This window comes from Danio rerio, chromosome 10 (assembly GCF_052040795.2).
Source record: "Danio rerio strain M-AB ecotype USA chromosome 10, GRCz13ab, whole genome shotgun sequence".
NCBI lineage: Eukaryota > Metazoa > Chordata > Actinopteri > Cypriniformes > Danionidae > Danio > Danio rerio.
In genome coordinates this window covers 41,421,104-41,440,993 of record NC_141030.1, presented here as the reverse complement: position 1 = coordinate 41,440,993, position 19,890 = coordinate 41,421,104, and the positions used below count along the sequence as shown (strand labels likewise).

Genomic DNA, 19,890 nt, shown 5'->3' with positions numbered 1-19,890 from the left:
TGTGGGTTCCAATACATCTTCTGCAATATTTCTGATGATTGGGATGCAGTTCAACAGATGACAACATTTTTCCCAAATAATCAACAAGAATCAAGTTATTATTTGTTGCTCTTACAACTGAGATCAACGACAAGACTTTCGTAAGGTGTATATTGACATGCATTTGCCGGTTGTCAGGGTGATTTTAGGGCCACCTACTACTCTTTAGGTCAACAACTCTCTCAGAAAACCAATGACTTCGGCTTTCTGCAAATTGCTTTCAGTATGAACATCTATCTCTCTGTTCTTCTTCTGCTCTTGAAGCTTGTTTGCTAATAGTGAAAGCAGTAGTGTGTGTGTGTGCATGCCTGGAGGCTGATCTTGAAAACGAAGAAGAAAAGACTGCCGACAAATCAGCCATCAGGAGCCATTTGTCAGCGCAGATTTCAGACGGAGAAACACACATACACACCTGCGCTCTCTAGAGAGCTCTTACGTCACGGTGAGACCACAACACACAGACGCTACTAAATCTGGACAAGCTCCCGGGCTCCATGCGATTCCCTCAGCAGTCTGAAGGGGGCAGTGCTGCAATAACTGTGCGTCTGGCTCTGGGACAGTCTGACCTCTGTGTTAACAAAACACCCACTCGCTTTCACACACACTCACACACCGCAGAGAGTCGTCCAAGTCTCTGCACACCCTGAAGAGCCAACACTTTAGAGAAGAAGCATATGCTCATCTCCGCGGAGTGTGGCGTGCGCTGCGTTCCCTGGTGCCGCAGATCCCAGAGCTTCATTGGCTCAGACAGATGTGAGAGGATATGGAGGAGAATTAAGGCTGATGTCTCTGTTTTACTTAATGATGATGAAAACTCATCCTGCTATGGGACCAAAACAAGACACAACTTACTGTATGCTCCTCTGTGGTCTCGAGCGTGCTTCAGATTTATTTGTCTGATGCATACTGTGTGCCAACATGCTGCTCTAATTGAACAGATCAGTTCTGATTGGTTGGCTTTATTTCTAAGAGTGAGGTCCAAAGATTTTTATTGGTCTGCCAGGTAAACAAGACCATATTTATAGGCTGAACATATTCAGCTTAAGAGCAATTTAAAGGCTTAACTGGTAGGAGTGTGAACCTACACTGGTCTCACGGTTGTGTTTGGTTACAATTCCCATGACATCGATTTGGTTTCCTTCGATATAATCACGTTGCATTGACGATGCTTTCCATAAACAATTTGATATTTTACTTGACAACACAATAATTCTTTTAATAAAATGTATAATTTAAAACTATATTTATATGTAATTTGTAATACAATTTTGTCCTTTAAAGCAAGCAGTCCTTTACTTTTACCTGCTGAAAGAAAACTTTCTGAATGCATTAATGAGCATGTAAATATTATCCCGCTTGCTTTTTGATCATTGTTAAGCGAGTTCTTAAATGCCTATGATTGGTCACGGGCTCAACAAAAAAGGCTGCGATTGGCGGTCAGCATAGCTCTGGCGCTGTTCAGCAAAAAGTGACACGGACACTGATGCTAAACGGCCGCAACAATCAGCCCATCCACTATTGGCACGATTGCTATTGTTGTAACAGCCGAGAGGAGCTAAAACGTTACCTCACGAACATGCCAGCAGGTCAGAGAGATTTTGACGTCAGTGGATAATAACCAGTTATGATTATTACTGGACTGATATCAAATTGTACCCATCTGAATCAAAGAAAAACTAAATTATTTTGACACCATAATTAACAAGGGTAATTAGGAAAATCATTGTATAATGATGGTTTGTTCTGTCAACAAACAATGTCCAAAAATACAATGTAAAAAAATATATATAGCTTAAGTGGGTTAATGATAATGACCTTAAAATGTTTTATTCTAGCCAAAATAAAACAAATTTTATTAAAACAGTTTTTTTAATTTACTGTGAAAAATTCCCTGCCCTGTTAATATTTCCCAAATTATGTTAGAAAAAAATTATTTTCAGTTTAACTAGTGAGTGAAATAAGTATCCAGTCACCATTTTTTTTCAGAAAACATATTTCTAAAGGTGCGGTTGATATTAAATTTACTCCAGATGTAAGTGCCAACCAAAGAAATCCATATATGCACAGAAAACAAATTGAATTAGTCTACAAATAAAATTGTGTAATAAAATGAAATGACAGAGGGAAAAAGTATTGAACACATGAAGTCAGGAAGGTGTAGAAAGGCAGTGAAAGCCCAAACAGCAGCTAAAATCTCTCAGTAGTTTTTTTTTGAGGATGAGCTGACGTTGGAGCATCTGGAGCGGCCGCAGCTGGTGGCCTTGTGCAAACTGCTGGAGCTGCAGCCCATCGGCACCAATAACCTGCTGCGTTTCCAGCTAATGATGCAGCTCCGCACCATCAAGGCAGACGATGAGGTCAGTCAGCTGCCAATGAGCCTCAAAAGTAGTTTCAAAGCCAAATGTATGACTTGACATGTTGATGTAACCTCAAAGTTTGTGAATGACTTAACCAAACGAAAGGAAATGCTGATTTACAGCTTCATTTCATGTGGCAGTGTGCACGGCATTGTAACTTGCCGTGTTTCATTGTATCCAAAGACGCACAACTTTGAGCCTTATTTAATCGAACTGCATGAATGTGCATGTACCAACATCTTTCTTACCAACATAGCTCTTCAGCGACCCTCTGCTCTTCCTTATTGTAAATGAATATCAGCTGTTTCTGTCCAACATCTACATTAGCAGGATCATGAAGATGAAACCAGGCTGGACATTTCAGCAAGACAATGATCCAAAACACAGCCAAGGAAACTCTTAAATGCTTTCACAGAAAGAAAACCAAGCTGTAGAATGGCCCAGTCAATCACCTGACTCGAATTCCAATAGAAATACAAAATATTTTGGACGGACAAAAAAATAAAATCACACCTGAGCAATGCCTGTGACTTCATTCTACATATGACAGGTGTCAGTACAAACATAATTTGTAAACTAATTAGATTTGCTTTCTTTGTATTTCTATGGTTGTTATCAACATCTAGTGAAAATTTCAAGTCAACAGCAGCTTTAGAAATATGTTTTCTGAGAAAAATGGTGACATGTTCAAAATATTTTTCCGCTGGCTGTATATAAAATGTAACATTTTGTAAATGTAAAAAAATGTAAAATGTAAAAATGTAAAAATTAGAATGGATTATATCAAAAGTATCAAAAGTATCGCATCAGCCATCTCTCTCCTGAAACATGAAGCCCAGTCGGCTTAACTGCTTTAAGTTTATCTCTGAGCGTGGTCATCCTGGTATAAGTACTGTACGTATCTCTCATTACAGGACAGAGGACACGGCCAACCACACATCTCCAACAGGATGCTAATGATTTCTCCCCATGCAGTGTAATAGAAGCCGGATCGTCCTGCGTGCGTAATGGATCTCCATACCGGCATTTATTAGATTTCTTTCCCCCCCAACCTGCCTATACTTATACTAAACTCCAGCTATTAGTCGTGTCAAGTGTGTGTTTTTGAGCGTCACTCTAACTCATGTCAGCTTTTTGCATTTTAATGAACACAATGGCTAACTTGTAAGTGTGTGTGTTTCCGTAAATGTTCTTGGGGGGCTGTTTAGCATTTAGGTCAATTTAAAAATCCCCAGATGAGAAAAAGAGAGAGCGAGAGAGAGAGAGAGAGAGAGAGAGAGAGAGAGAGAAAGAGAGAGAGAGAGAGAAGACGTTTTCAAATGGAGTCTGACAGCGCATGAACTTTAACTGCTGCCGCTTTCTCTCTGCCTCATCTTATGCGAGCAAATTATGGTCTTCTAGAACTTTCTCTCTGATGTGCTCTACTTTAAATACGTCTAACCGCCGCCAGCACAATCTGCTTTTATGCAAAGATCACTTAATGTCTCATTGATTTCGCATTTTAATGGATTTAGCGCTGTGTGGTGAGGAAGGAAACCTGCTAACCCGAGAGAGGAAGATGAACGTGGGCTGATTGCTCTCCGATAGCAAGTGTGAGATGCGTTTGAGTCGGAAAAACGGCTGCTAACACCTCTCGCCACCTGCGCCAGCGGACACGAGTGCTGGAGTCAAAGCAGATTGTCTGAGGTGAAAGGAAAGTTGCGAAGAGAAAGAGAGGGAGAGAGAGGTGTTGATTGTCCTCGGAGCCGCAGGGACGCTGTTGGTCTTAATAACCGTGGATGGCTGGAGCTTTAGCCATCTGCTGTGCTGAAGAGGCCCTGGAGGAGGAATCACAGAGGTCATCCTGCAGGACTAAAGGGTCAACAGCATCGAGGACACCGCACAACTGGTTTTGGGTTTCGTTTCTGAGCCACACGCGTGCGCTAATGCAGGAGGACATTTGACATTTGATAGTGTCTGCATAGGCTTACTGACGCAGACTCAAAGGCTGGTCCACTCTGCAGCTCCTTCTGGTCAAGAACAAGGACCTTGTAGATGATGTTTAAAATGGCAGACTGCAGTTGTTGTTTTGCCATTGCATTTGGCTAAAGCTAAAAAGTGAGCGTAGGCTTTATACTTTACATAATATTTGATTTGGTGATGACAGGTTACTTTGTTAATACAGTAGCCAACATTTGAGGAGGATCGCTATATACACAGTATATGGTTTAAATTGTTCCTAAAGGGCCATGGAACCCCCCGTCTCAGCAGGGTGTTTTCACACCTCTAGTTTGAATAAAGTCAGGAAAGTGAGTGAGTCCAGCTTTGTTTAAGTGGGAGTGTTAAGAGGCGAAAGACGACAGGGTTTGCATGAAAAGAGGAGTTTCATTACGTACCACAACAGCTGGCAACACAAACACTGACGCAGGAGAGATGGACAGTGATTCAGAAAGCAGCATTTACAGCTGATCTGAGAGCTGTGTTGAAGTGGAGGATTTTCAGTTGTGATATTACTGTAAACTTAGTAACTAAATCATTTTGACTAACGTGTGTCTTTAAAAACTGAAAGTACTGCTGACGATACTAACTAACTTTGCCATCTGAATGAACAAACAAAGACAATGAGCAAATCTGTAGAGACAGGACAATCAACACCAACTGGAACAACATCTTTAAAAAAAAAATAAAAAAAAAAATAAATAAAAAAAAGAAGACGAGCGGCAAATCCAGTTTTCACCATTTCCAGAATCAAAAATCTCTCGGGTAAATAAATGTGCCTTACAAATGTATTTCTGATGCGTGTTAGCAGACACATGCAAGTTCCACACACAAACTGTGCTGTCAGCATGGGAAAATGGAAACAAAACATTCATTGCGGCATAATATATAATAGATTTAACTGTTGATACAAGGCAGGATGGATCCATGCTTTCATGTTGTTGCCGCCAAATTCTGACCCTACCATTCGAATGTCACAGCAGAAATCGAGACTCATCAGACCAGGCAACATTTTTCCAATCTCCCACTGTCCAATTTTGGTGAGCCTGTGTGAATTGTCAGCTCAGTTTCCTGATGTTAGCTGACAGGAGTGACACTTGGTGTGGTCTTCTGCTGCTGTAGCCCATCCGCCTCAAGGTTTGACATGTTGTGCGTTCAGAGATGCTCTTCTGCATACCTTGGTTGTAACAAGTGGTTATTTGAATTACTATTGCCTTTTTATCAGCTGGAGCCAGTCTGGCCATTCTCCTCTGACCTCTGGCATCAACAAGGCATTTGCACCCACAGAAGACCATTCTCTGTAAACCCTAGAGATAGTAGAGATTCAGCAGATTCTGAAATACTCAGACCAGCTCATCTGGCACCAAAAACCATGCCACATTCAAAGCCACCTAAATCACCTTTCTTCCCCATTCTGATGTTCGGTTTGAACTGCAGCAGATCATCTTGACCATGTCTACATGCCTAGATGTATTGAGTTGCTATCATGTGATTGGCTGATTTGCATTGACGAGCAGTTGGACAGGTGTACCTAATAAAGTGGCCGGTGAGTGTATATAGCCCAATCTACAGAAGCTGCTTCTGAAGCTCTTCCAGTTTCAGAAAGAGCAGACAGCGCTGGTCACCTGCAGATCAGAAAGCCTGCGACCTACACATGTATCAGACTGACATGTGCTGCTAAATGGCACCCATGACCCTCTCTGTCAATCTGACACAGAACACAGGCACTCGTGCAGCAGAGGAAATAACGAAGAAGAAAAAGAAAAAAACAGACTGAACATCTGAGGAGGAGCAGAAAAACGGCAGCAGATATGAATTAATAACGTGGCGGCAGACAGCTCCATTCAGAACAAAACGCTGACGTAACAGAGTGTTTTGTCTGAGGATGTCGAAAGAGACCAATTACAACAAGAAGAAGAGAGAGAGAGAAAGAGAGTCAGATGATTTATCAGTGCTGTTACTCTGGCATGTAATGACTGTTTCATTAATAAAAACAAAAGCGCAAATCAAAGCAATGGGGCTCAAATAAATCCCAGCAATGTTTTCCAAGGAATCCTCGGCGATGAGCTCCTCTAACCCCTCGCAGCCTTAGAGTATTAACTGCGCTTTTGGCCGTCGGCTCCATTGACTTCATCAACAGCAGACCTGTGGCCTCTATAGCCAATTAAAAGGAGAGAGAAAGAGAGAGAGAGAAGGCCCTGCGTATTTTTCACCTGAAAATCCTCCCGTGAATCCAAACCATTAAAAGAGAGGATCGCTGCATCAGCTTAGATCACAGCATAGATAAATAACGGCTTCCAGAGACATTCACAGTCGCGCACACACCGTCACAATGAACAAGACGATTTTTCTGTTTCACGCCATGTCTGCAAATAACATTAAAGATCAACACAAAGTCACAAAACTATTTACTTCCCAATGGGCCTATATCCAAGTGTGCCAAACAGAATAGAAAAAAACTGTGAATAATAGCTGACTATATTTGTAGCAAACTGGTATTACTTTCCCATTAACAGGCATTCGTTTACAAGGATAATTGTGAGGCAAAAGTACCCTAAATATACTGATGAATAGGGAACTGTCCAGTGGAGACGATAAGTATTGAGGATGTCATGTTTTTTCCTGGGAATAATATTTCTAAAGGAACTGTTAACATGGAATTGAACCAGTTTTTGGGTTAAAAACCCAAACAATACAAACAAAAAATAAAACTTAACAAAAGATATCTTAAAAATTTGTGTAATAATAAAATGACACAAGGACAAAGTACTGAACTACTGAAACGTATTTAATACTTTATATGAAAGCCTTTTAGAGATAGCAGCTTAAAGATGCCTCTCACATGGAGAATAAAGTCACATCAATTGTTCAAAAGAGTGTAAAAATCTTGATGCTTCTATGGGTCTCGTCTATCAAATTTGATCTTTATTTTGTGTTTTCTATTGGATTTATATCAGGTGGTTGGCTGGGCCATTCTACAGCTTGATTTTCTTTCTGTGAAAGCATTTGAGAGTTTCCTTGTCTGTTTTTTGGATCATTGTCTTGCTGAAATGTCCAGCCTGGTTTCATCTTCATCCTCCTGATAATGTAGATGTTGGACTGAGGCAGCTGATATTCATTTACAATAAGGAAGAGCAGAGGGTTGCTGAAGAACTACTGAGAGATTTCAGCTGCTGTCTGGGCTTTTACTGCCTTCCTACACCTCCCTTTCGTCATGTGTTCAAACCTTTTTCCCTGCGTCTTCATTTTATTACAGATTTTTCATCAGACCTTATTTGTAAACTTTGCATATATAATTTTTGGTTTTGGTTGTTACCAACATCTGCTAAAATTTCCAAGTCAATGGCACCTTTAGAAATATGTTTTCTGGTAAAAATGGTGACGTGTTCAATACTTATTTTCCCCACAGTAAATTTATATTTGTTTAAGTAATTTGAATTTATTACTTAGTCAATTTTGACACTGTGATGACTTGAGTTTAAGGTTAGGATGAATTTTAAATTAGATTATCAATGCATTTTATAAGCATCCATATGCGAGTATATATATTTCTAGGGTGGTTGGGGAAGAAATGGTGAAAATCTTCTTGCTTTACAGGTTTATTTACTATATGCCTGTCGCTTTCAGTAAATCTGTGTGTGTGGCCACCTGCTTGCAAATTCCCTATAAATTTAATGATTACTTCAGTTCATCTTGGCTTTCCATCCTGTCAGTTTGCATCAGTGTGTTCTAGATTCACTCACGTTTGTGTGTGCGTGTGTGTGTGTGTGTGTGTGTGCATGCATGTACAAGCATGGCTGAAACCATCAGTTTTCTTTTATACCTTAACATAGGGCTGAACAATATATCGTTTGAGCATCAATATCAAAATGTGTGTCTGCAATCGTCACGTCGCAGGATTAGATTATTAATAAAAGACTATAAGAGATTAAATATTATTATTATTTACACAATGATGACTATGCTATTTTACATTTGATTGTTCAACATCTGTTCTTGAATACTGTTAGACTCCCCAGAAAAGCAAATCACTGGTTATTTATTTACTTTTGTTAGTAATTTATTATCATATATGCAGATGCACTGCATAGAAAAATACTTGATCATCTCAGTCAATCTGAATGAATGAAATCTTTTCAAATAGAGCTATTAAAATCATCTGGTGAAATATATATTGTGGCAAAACAAAATTTCCCTATATCAGATTTTTCATGCAGTCTTAACAACATTAAAACACAGATCTCACTAAAAGGTTTATGAGGTCGGAGAATTTGATTTACCTAAATGCTTTAAATGCGTTTCAAACAGAGCCAATCTGGGAGCCTCTTAAAGGTTGGTCTGAGTTTACTTAACTGCGTAGTGCTACTACTCATCAACTCTCTCATTTTACCAGGATTCTCCTGTAATTTAAAAATATATACTCCTAGCATCCCGTTAAGGATATTTTCCAAAATTTCTCCCGTAATTAAAATTTTTCTATGAAGGGTGGCAATAAACATTAAAGGACCGATCCTTCCTGTACGCAACGCATACGGACAAACCACCAGGGGACGCCCCTTGCTCTTAAATGTGAATCTGTTCAGTGCTTTCATTTTATTTAGGCATCCATAGTGATAAATAGACGCAAACAGATTCTCTACATGTGATCTGAACCGGAGCGAAAGTGGACACTCTGGATTTTGGGTGTGTGTTTGAACAGACAAATGCACATATTAATAATAATGATAATAATAATAATAACAACAACAACAACATCTAAACATGTTGATCTTGGTGGGTTTTCTTTGAAACATCACATGGTCTTAAATGAGCATTAAAAAGTCAAATGCTTTCATTATGGTTCTGTGCATCTTTATAAGTGATTACTCTGTTATTTAATGTAATCAAACTAAAATAAATACTCTTTAGTCTAAACTAAAAATGTCTGAGCTCATTATAATTAACATATTGTAATATGGTATAGCTGAACAACTAAACTGTATTTTCATATTATCTTACTTTTGTATTTATCATTATTATTATTTTTTTTTTCATAAGTCGTGTGTTGTGGACCTCTTGGCCAGGTCTTTTTTGTAAATGAGATCTTGATCTCAATAGATTTTTATCTGGTTAAATAAAGAAACATATATAAAAATCTAAATGAGAGATTCATTTGCTGATCTTTTATCAGATAGTTTAAATTATAGAGGGAAGAAAGGTTAATGAGATTTGGCTTTCTATATAATAGCTATTAATTTGAATAGGCTAAAGTGTTTGCTAATTTATTTACAGCTTTTCCTAATGTATACTATTTATTATATCCTTTTGTAAATAACAATAACAACAACAACAACAACAACAACAACAATAATAATAATACTGTTTCAACTGCATATTTTCAATGAAACAGCTCAAGATGAACATATTAAGTAATTTAATATTAAGTTTATTTTATTTTTTGGGGTCTCCCTTATTTTACATCCCAATGTTGACAGGTATGGCAGTGCCAAATACTAATGATAAATAACAACATAAACATTCATACAATGCCAAATCTTTTTGGCTGCTACAGGTAACCATCTCCAGAAAATGATGGCACACAGAAGAGGAAATGAGCTACTAATTCCATTTCTATATTGTAGAGATGACAGAATGAGGAGCATATTAAAAAACGCTCTCAAAGGTCTTGCTTCCATGCTCTGTGCAAATGAAGGCTTAAGGGTTTAACCAGACCACGCTGCAACAGTGTGTGAAAGTTATGAAATTTACAGATATAACCCTAGTGTATATGAATGGATGTAGCCCAAGGCTGACAGTAGATTAAAAACTAAGTTTAATGTAATTCTTTAAAAAAACACACACACACACACACACACACACACACACACACACACACACACACACACACACACACACACACACACACAATTAATATAACACAATTACTATATATTAGCATCCACAATAGTATTCTGTGGTTCAATTAAATGGTAGTGGTCAACAACACTCAACATGGGTTTTACAAAAAGCAAATTAAAGTAAGGCCAAGTAAGTTTACTTATACAGAACATTTCAAACCCCATCGTTAATTAAAACTGCTTTACATAAACGAGAATAAAAGAAACCAGAAAATAAAAATAATTGAATGATCAAAAATTATTAAAAACAGATTAAAATGTGTTAAAACAGGTTATAAAAGAATGAAAAAGAAAAGAAAGACATAATAGAGCGATCTGTGGGATGTAGCACAGTGTTCATTCAGTAAAGACACAGCTAAACAGATGTGTTTTCAGTCTTGATTTGAATTTGCCTAATGCTGGAGCACATCTGATCATTTCTGGAAATTGATTTCAGTAGCGGGGGGTGCAGTAGCTGAAGGCGGATTCATCCTGCTTTGACTCTTGGAACTCTTGGAATTTCTAATTTACTTGATCCTAATGAGCTGAGTGATCTGTTAGGTTTGTATTCAGTGAGCGTATCTGTAATGTATTGAAGTCCTAAGCCATTTAGGAATTTATAGACAAGTAATTATACTTAACTGGGACCCAGTGCAGCCCCGAGGACAGGTTTGATAAGCAAATTTTTTATTTATTTTTTTGGTTCTTGTCATAATCCTGGCAGCAGCATTCTGGATGAGCTGCAACTGCCTGACTGTCTTTTTTGGAATCCACCCTACTGGTGATTAGCGATGGGTACCGAAACTCAGTACTTTATCAGTATCGGTGCTACATTACAAAAGACTGAAGTATCAATAAGCTCTGACGTTAACGGTTCTGCAATCGGTACTGGAGAATTATTCCTGAATAAACATTACTTACAGTAACATAATTTAACTGACCAACCTTTTCTAATTCGCGATATTCGTCTGCACAGTTGGCAATTTCACATGAGGAATGCTCGTGTTTCCGCCCAATAGTACAACGGCGAACACGTCAAGTACAGAAGCCTTCACAGTTCTCGGTTCACATAGCTCGCAACACAGACTCGTAAGCTTGCAGAGTGGTGGAGAGAACCAAACTGGTTGCATTTCCCCAAGTGGACAGTGACAATGCCCGTTACAACAAACGCAACAATTTGTTTTCTTGTATAAGCAGAAACTCGAGTAATCTGGCTAAGTAAAAGCATCTTTCAACAGTGCATTAACTGCAGAAAGCCAAAGGAAAGATTTTCAACTGACTAGCTAAATGTACATCATCCACAATTAAAATAATATTAATAGTTAAATAAACACACACATTTGGGCATATTTATTCTGCAGTAGCCTAAGTACATCTTTAACATTAAAAGTGCTTTTACAACAGCTATATTTATTATAAATACAGTCTATGATTCGCCTAATAATAAACTATTCTTATTAAGAAAAAAATATATATTTTTACGTTGTTAACTCCTAAAACACAGATGAAACTAAAAGAGGGTATTTTTCAACTGCAAGGAGCACAATAAACCGAGAAAGATCCCGACTTCTGCCAGAAAATTAAACCATGTTGATTTATCTCCAGATTAAAAAAGGTAATTTTCCTTCAAACCGTTTGTACATTTGCAGGAAAATAAGTATTTATTTGTTTTATAATTATTGGTTTTGCTTTATTTTACTATAAAAACGTATTAATAATATATTTAATTCTGTCCAATTAGTTTTTTTGTTTTTGTTTATAAAAAGTTTTTTTTTATTAAAAAAAAATAAAAAAACACTACAAAAAGCACGGTTAAGAGAACCGCTAAAGCACTGAACCGATAAATGGTATTGATAAAAATAGTAATACTGTTTAAACCTTAACGATATCCAGCCCTACTGGTGATAAAACCATGAACAAGTTTCTGTAAGTCCTTACTGGAAACAAAGCATCTAATTCTTGCAATCTTTTTGATGTGATAGTATGATGATTTAGTTAGTGACTAATTAAAAAAATCTAAGCCCACTTTCAAAAACAGGGAAATTATTGCAACACTAAAGAAAGAAAAAAAAAAAACAAGAAAATAACAGGAGGAAAGAACTATGAGATCTATCCATCTATCCATCCATCCCTCTATCCATCCATCCATCCATCTATCCATCCATCCAACCATTCCATCCGTCCATCCATCTATCCATCTATCAATCCATCTATCAATCCATCCATCCCTCTATCCATCCATCTATCCATCCATCCAACCATTCCATCCGTCCATCCATCTATCAATCCATCCATCTGTTTATCAATCCATCCATCCATCTATCAATCCATCCATCCATCTATCAATCCATCCATCCATCTATCAATCCATCCATCCATCCATCCATCCATCCATCCATCCATCCATCCATCCATCCATCCATCCATCCATCTATCTATCTATCTATCTATCTATCTATCTATCTATCTATCTATCTATCTATCTATCAATCCATCAATAGTTTTGAATTAGATTGGTTAGAAAGCATCCGTCAGGGCCATACATGTTTAAAAAAAAATGCATATGTGTTTATGTTTCGCAGGTGAGGAGCCTCGCTGAATGCTGGGAAACTATTTTGTCTGTGTCTCAATGTAGGTCAGCTAACAGCACAGGCCATCCATTCCAGTGCCCTACTTCCAGACACACACGGTCCTACTGTACCTCTCATTTGAGCGAATCCCCTTCCCGAGAGCATGAGCGTGATGGAAAAAAAAACAAGCGTTCGAGAATAAGCAGCAAACATACCTCAACACAGCTTTGTTAAAGTCTAGATTTACTAATGGTTTAATAAATGTCGAATATGACGGTAAAAGCTTGTAAACCAGATGGAAAGTAATCTTTTGTAAATATGCGAGTGGCTTTATAAGAAGCTTACAGCAAACATGAGTTTATGAAAATGCCATTTCCTTTGCTGCATGATGTGCATTTGATTTCCAACACCAATTGCACAAGATTGACTCTCAGTTGAGAGCAAAACCCCCTGCCGCACATGTCCCAGACCCCACCGATTCCCCATCTGACATCGGGGATCCTCCACAGCACAAAGACAGAGATGGGCATCATTAAAGGACCGTGGAGCGGTCGGGCTCCTCGCCAAATGCACATCCTCGCCAAATGTTCTGATGAGCTTCTATTGGGCCGCGGTCTCTTTTGAATGCACAGCTTTTGTGAAGGTCGCTGGCAGATACAGATATCCAACATGTTTATTCATCTGAGATGAGAGAGTGATTTAAATAGAGCACAATATGGCATAAATTAATGCTTGAATAGAATTGAGATGATGAACAGAAAGTGGATTGACTCTGGATTAGCGACACAGACTATTTGGGGATGATTTAAGATATTTTCGAAACTGTGGAGAAGAGATGAGCAGAAAAGGGGAAGAGAATGAGAATGAGAGGAGAAAATAAGAGACTTACAGGAGGAAATGAGATGAAAGAATGAAGGGAGAACAAGAGCAAAGAATAAGAGAAGAGAAAGAGAGAAGACAATCAGAGAAAAAAAGAGGATGAGAGTGACAGAAGACGAGATAAAATGAGAAGGTTGAAAAAAGAAGGGAGGAGAAAATGGGAGAAGGGGAATCAAAACTGAGATGAAGAGATGAAAGCTTTTGTTGCTATTTGATAGACCATACTTGATTTGTCTAACTTAAACCAGATTTTAAATCAAAGTATAAAGTAGTTTCTGGGGCCCCATAGGGATCAGTTTTAGGACCTCTTGAGATTCTTATTTACCTATTGACACCATTTTTAGAAAATTTCTTTCATTTTCACTGTTAAGGAAAGCTAACTTTCCGTCATCTAAACCTTTTTCAATAGCCCCTTTCACACATACAGACCTTTCCGGAAAATTACCGGCTATTTTTCAGAAAGGTGTGTATGTGTGAACAGGCCCTTTTTGAAAATACCGGTAAATTCGTTCTGGCTATTTTCCGGAAAGAGAAGTTGCAGCATTACCGGTAATTTGCCGGAATGCTGCGCTGTGTGAATGCAGAAGATTGCTGGAAAGAGCGTGTGCACGTTTAGAACGTGCTGACGTGAGACGCCTGCTATAGCCAATCAGACGCATTCACGTCTGTGCGGTTTATGAGAATAAAAGACTTTTTAATATTTTACCAGACATATTTAGCTGCTAGATGTTAGTCAGATAACGTTTATATGTTCATCTTAATGCCAACTGTGTAAACAATTATCGGTAAGATGCTTATGATAAGCCGTTGTTTGTTTACCTTCAAGCTTTGCGTGTGTCCGTGAAACAGCCCGTGAGCACCAGCACACACACACACATTTCATGTACATCTCGACTTGCGAAAGTGTTTATATTTCATCGAAGTTGTTCACAACACTGATCCATCCACAGAGTTTGTAATGTAGTCAAATGTTTACAAATACAAGCCCAGCCATTTTGAGCACATTTCTGGTTAATGAAATCCCGTAACGTCCTCGCCTGTGTGAACAGCACTTTTTTGAATTTACCGGTAAAGTCGTTCTGGTAATTTTCCAGATATTTACTGGTATCAGTGTGTGAAAGGGGCTAATGTTCCCTCATCCAACTTGGCAGAGTGCTTCATAGAACTAAAAACTTGTTTTTTAATAGAGTTTCCTAAATTTTCCTTAAAAAAAAAAAAAGAAAAAAAAAAAAAACCTTTCCCAGTACTTGGTTGCAGCTGGAAGGGCATCTGCTTATGCCAGACTAGTTGACAATTCATTCCGCTGTGGCAACTCCTGATAAATAAATAAACATGATGTTCTTCTCACTGGCTCTAAAACACAAAAGCAAAGTCAAAGATTTGCTCAGTATCATTACAGTTAAAGTTTGTGTGTTTGCATATTTGATCAAACCTTGTCCTGTGAAGCTAATATTAGTATCGTTACTTATTTCGTATATCTCTTTATCTGGAATATTACCTTCATCCTGTCATTTCGTTGAGGGGTACTACTACTTTTGCGCATGCTCTCGTTGACTATTGCAATGCTTTATATTTAAGGTTTGCTTCCAAATCATATATTACAATTGGTCTGACAAAGAGTACAAAACAATGAAAGGGGTAATGAGAGATAGAGGCTGTACTCACACTATGTACAGTTGCCTTGAACCGGGCCAAAGCACGCTTGTCCCACCTTCCGTCTATCTCGACGGCCCAGACTCGCAGTACATTCGGGCCTGAGCATGCTTACTTCATTGATGATGCATTGTTCAGTAAGTGCTCTCGCTCAGCACAGTGGAGATTTCGTTAGTTATATGGTTTCCGTCGTTTAATATGCAGTGACATGCAGTCAAATGTGTCGCCGAACAGATCAGCCACTTTCGACGCTCATAAACAATCAAAGTCCTCATGCTGCAGGAATTAGGAGGTTTGCTAAAGGTGCAGCTGTCATGCAGTGAGAGGTTTGCGTCTTGAATAAACTACGACAGTTTGCGTTCACTGAACAGTAAGAATGATCAATTGATCCATATGAAACAGTCCCTTAGAAGCCATGTCTCACTTTAAGTTTCGGGCTCTGCCGTGTTTTGCACTTGCACGCAAGCGCACCGCGCCAAAGCCCTAGTGAACCGCGCTCTGGCACACCTCTTCCAACCGGGCCAGGGCTGGCCAAGTGAACTGTGCCTGAGTCCGATTCAGAGCACTCACACTTCTCAAATGATCCGGGAAACGGGCAGGGCACGGTTCGGATAGCATAATGTGAGTACGCCCTGAGAGAGGAGACTGATAATGAATAAGAAAATCAGAAAAAGGCAGGAGAGACTGAAACAGGAAGAACAACAGGGAACAGGACAAAATAAAAGCAGAACATGAAAACAGATAAAGACTAAATAAAAATACAGAAAAAAAATACAAACAGAAAAAAACGGGAAGAAACAAAAATAAGAGGATTAAATAAGAGGGCACATAAACAACAAGAAGAAAAGTTGATGAAAAAAGAAGAGATGAGACGAGATGGAAAAAAATCAGTGAAGAAAATGAGAAAAGGAGAGACAGAATGAGGCAATAGGAGAAGAGAGGAGAAAAAGAGGGAGAGCAGATTTCTCCATTTGTGCATTCAGTCTTTCTGTAATTGCATTAGAATTTCAATGGTGCTTTTGAAAAGCACAGAGCGGGAGCAGCCCTCCAGATGAATCAGACCACGCTGAACATTTAAAGTGAATCGCATGCGAGCTCAACATAAAGTAGCATTAATTAAACTTAATTAGGCTTTTGGTGGGCACTCAGACTACACTCTGCGTGTGTGTGCGGCGACGCTTTTAAAAGGCACACAATGGATCAGTTCATCTGTAATGAAGAATATCGGCGCTGGCACTCGTGTTTGTTCGCGGGAGACGCCGAGATGAACCTCTGACACAGATAAAAAGGATGTGATAGTATTTAAAAGTCGTTCGTTTACATGGCTCTGACTCATCTTAAACAATAGCGAGCAGGAAAATGAAGCGAATTGCAGTAGGAAAAACCAAAATGCATTCGCTTTGGGATGACCAGAGCTGATCGGAACCGAAGGGACGCCACTGGTTGTTTGAATTCGCAGCTCACTGAGCTTTTCGGATCCCCGGCGGAGTGTAATTGGTATAATTCGCAGGATTAATCAAAATGTGGAGCACTGGAATCGGGAGGTGCTCCAGCAGAGCGTCTGGTATGCGGCCAGGAGGAATTAGCTCTGCTGTCTCTCTTACATTAAGTCTGTTGTTTATTTCATTCATTTAAACCGATCTGCCTCTTCTCATACAGCCAGATTAGACAGCACACACACCTACAGTATACACACAGGACGCAATTCATGGGTAAAAAGCAACATGAGGGCCAAACAATAAGATGTTCCTCGTAATGATCAGGAGAGCTCTATGACGCGTGAGATGTTTCCAGCAGTCTCTTGTGAAGCACATTTACTGACAGCCAGAGATCAGCGGTGAGAGATGGAAATGTGAGATCACTCGAGTGTCTTCAGCGCCGGTGTGTATGTGTGTGTGCGTGTGGGCTTTAAATGCCAGCTCTGTCAGGCATCACACTCTTTCTTTAGTGGAAGAGGAGACAGGAATAAATAAATAAATCCAACCCAGGCTTATTCTGAAAACGTAGCCCTGTGTACATTTCTGGAAAGCGTCAAATACATCCCAAGAGGTACTTTTTTTTGTAGCAGTTTTTGTTTTCGCGAATCCACTAGAGGCGGCTGTGTACATTTTTTGAGATCTTAAATTTCTCTTGCAAGTGCCATTCATGCCTGCTCTTTTCTCGTAAACCAACGAGAGGCCGCTGTTGACTGACTGACTGACTGATCGACTGACACACCCTCCACCTTCCTTACACCCAACCAATAGTGTTTTTAAAAGCACCGATTGACCTGCTCACCCACTTTCCTAAACCCAACCAACCATTTTAAAAATCATTTGATTTGATTTTTACCACATTATTTAGATTTTACCACATTCTCACTCTTTTATTTACTTGTTTATTTTATTTTTTGGCTGTTTTTTGTCTTACCAGCTTTCTGTAACACTTCTTCGTTGGACTTGAATCCTGTTGTCATGGTCAACTCCTCTCTGCGTCTCAAGTCTGCAGACATACATGGCGAGTTAACTGGTCAAACTGGTAACAGCAGAAAAGCTGTCCACAGGGAGGTAAGTGGTCAGCTGGAAGTGTGAAAACTAATGGAGTCAAATTGCCCCAGAGCATTAGTTTTAAAGACTTGTACTTCTGGCTACATATTTCACGATCTCTAGAAATGTATATAGGGGTACGTTTTCAGAATGTTAAATGAACCTCACACTGGTCTATTCCATAGCACCACTGGAGATTCAACAGGCTTGCGTTTCCCAGAGTAAAAATCAGGTCCTTCAAGATAAAAAAAAAAAAATTACAATTAAATAAAAAAATAAAACTTAAATAATATTTGACTAGATATTTTTCAAGACAATTCTACACAGCTTAAAGTGACATTTAAAGGCTTAACTAGGTATGTTAGGGTAATTATGCAAGTCATTGTATAATGATGGTTTGTTCTGTAGAAAATTTAGCTTAAAGGGGCTAATTATTTTGTCCTTAAATGGTGTTTTAAAAATGTAAACTGCTTTTATTCTAGTTGAAATAAAACAAATAACACTTATTGCAGAAGAAAAATATTATCAGACATACTGTGAAAATTTATTTGCCCTGTTAAACATCATTTGGGAGGTATTTAAAAAAGAAAACATTGTTTTGTACTCTTTGTGTGTGTGTGTGTGTGTGTGTGTGTGTGTGTGTGTGTGTGTGTGTGTGTGTGTGTGTGTGTGTGTGTGTGTGTGTGTGTATATAATCATTTATCGCTAATAAGAGATTACTTTCACTTTCCTTCAGCTTCGTCCCTATTTTTAATATTTTTAATTAATTACAATATATATTTTAATACAATTGTAGTATCATCTAAACTTATGACACTTTCAGGTTTTAAATCTGTAGCACTGTATTAATGAAGACATAAGGACAGATGAATGCAGAGAATAACAAATGTGTGTCCTGCAGCTGTATTTGTAACGTACATAGAGAGGGCACACGGTTGTGAAATGCAAATGTGAGCATGGAAAAACTGTACACAGCCGCACATACATTTAAATCAATTTCATAAGCTTGCATATTGTCAGCGGCTTCGTCACATTAAAGGACTACACAGTATCAGTATGTTATATACACAGTAGCCTAGGTAGGTCTACAATTACATCCTTAAAAGATGTCCAGAATAAAGCAGGTCGTCTGCTTTGATAGAGACACCACCACACTTAAAAATATAATATAAAATAATAATAAATAAACAAAACCTTCAGATTTACACAAATTACAGAAGTCACCCCATTGAGCTCGGAAAATATGGAAATAGGCATTTATATGGAAGAATCACATCCCTGAAAAATAAACAAGCAGTACTGTGTTTAATTAAACATCCATGTGTGAATATTAAGAAACTAAAGCAATGACATGTGGCCTTCCAGTACCTTTTTAATTAGAATAAATGCAGCTTCAACACAACTAACAATCAGGAAAAAAGCATTAACAGCAGTGAGTGTTTTCTCTCTCTTTTAATTTAGTTATGTTTTTTAGGACAGCTGTGTTGAACTGTAATAAACAACATTTTGGCTAAAAAGAAAAGCAACAGGTGGGCTTAAAGCATGCTTTTTAGGATTGCATCTTATGACATCATATCCTGTTTTTGATTCCTTTACATGCTATTTCAGTCAAACTGCATCAGAGTCTTGGTTCAGATGCCAGCGTGCACACAATGAATCGCACTAAAGCCCAATTTCTTCGAGTGTTCAGTGTACCCCATGGCGCATCCCCTGCACGTAGCCAGTGCTGTTGTGAGCATTTATACTTCTGCTGTGTTGCTCTGCAATAACACTTTTGAAATGCTAGTAGGCAGTGGGGTTTCTATTTTCCAGTGTGTGGAGTTTATTTCCTGGTGTTTACAACAGAAATGTGTGGGACGCTACTGTAACATTAGTTCAAACTCACTAATTTCAGGGAGGAACAAGGTAGGAACCACAATTTTAAACATGAAATAAACAAAACAAAAGTGTTTCACCCAGAATACCTCCACGAGACTTGAAGAATGAGTTTACTTCTTTTGAACACACTTATTTT

At 38.6% G+C, this 19,890-nt stretch overlaps 1 protein-coding gene and 1 long non-coding RNA gene across 15 annotated transcripts in view; both read right to left on the bottom strand.

The window, feature by feature from the left end:
* Positions 1-19,890, bottom strand: part of msi2a (musashi RNA-binding protein 2a) — a 285,008-nt gene that overhangs the window by 73,587 nt on the left and 191,531 nt on the right. For 4 of the 14 annotated variants that reach the window (XM_087268677.1, XM_087268679.1, XM_087268678.1 and 1 more), the window contains one exon: positions 17,761-17,832. In XM_087268677.1, coding sequence (XP_087124803.1) covers positions 17,761-17,832 — 72 coding nt within the window. 14 annotated transcript variants of the gene reach the window in all.
* On the bottom strand, positions 5,082-10,127 carry LOC147842176 (uncharacterized). The gene is made up of 2 exons (XR_015501476.1): positions 7,563-10,127; positions 5,082-7,259 (listed from the first exon to the last, which is right to left on the bottom strand). It is a non-coding gene; the product is annotated as an uncharacterized LOC147842176 (long non-coding RNA).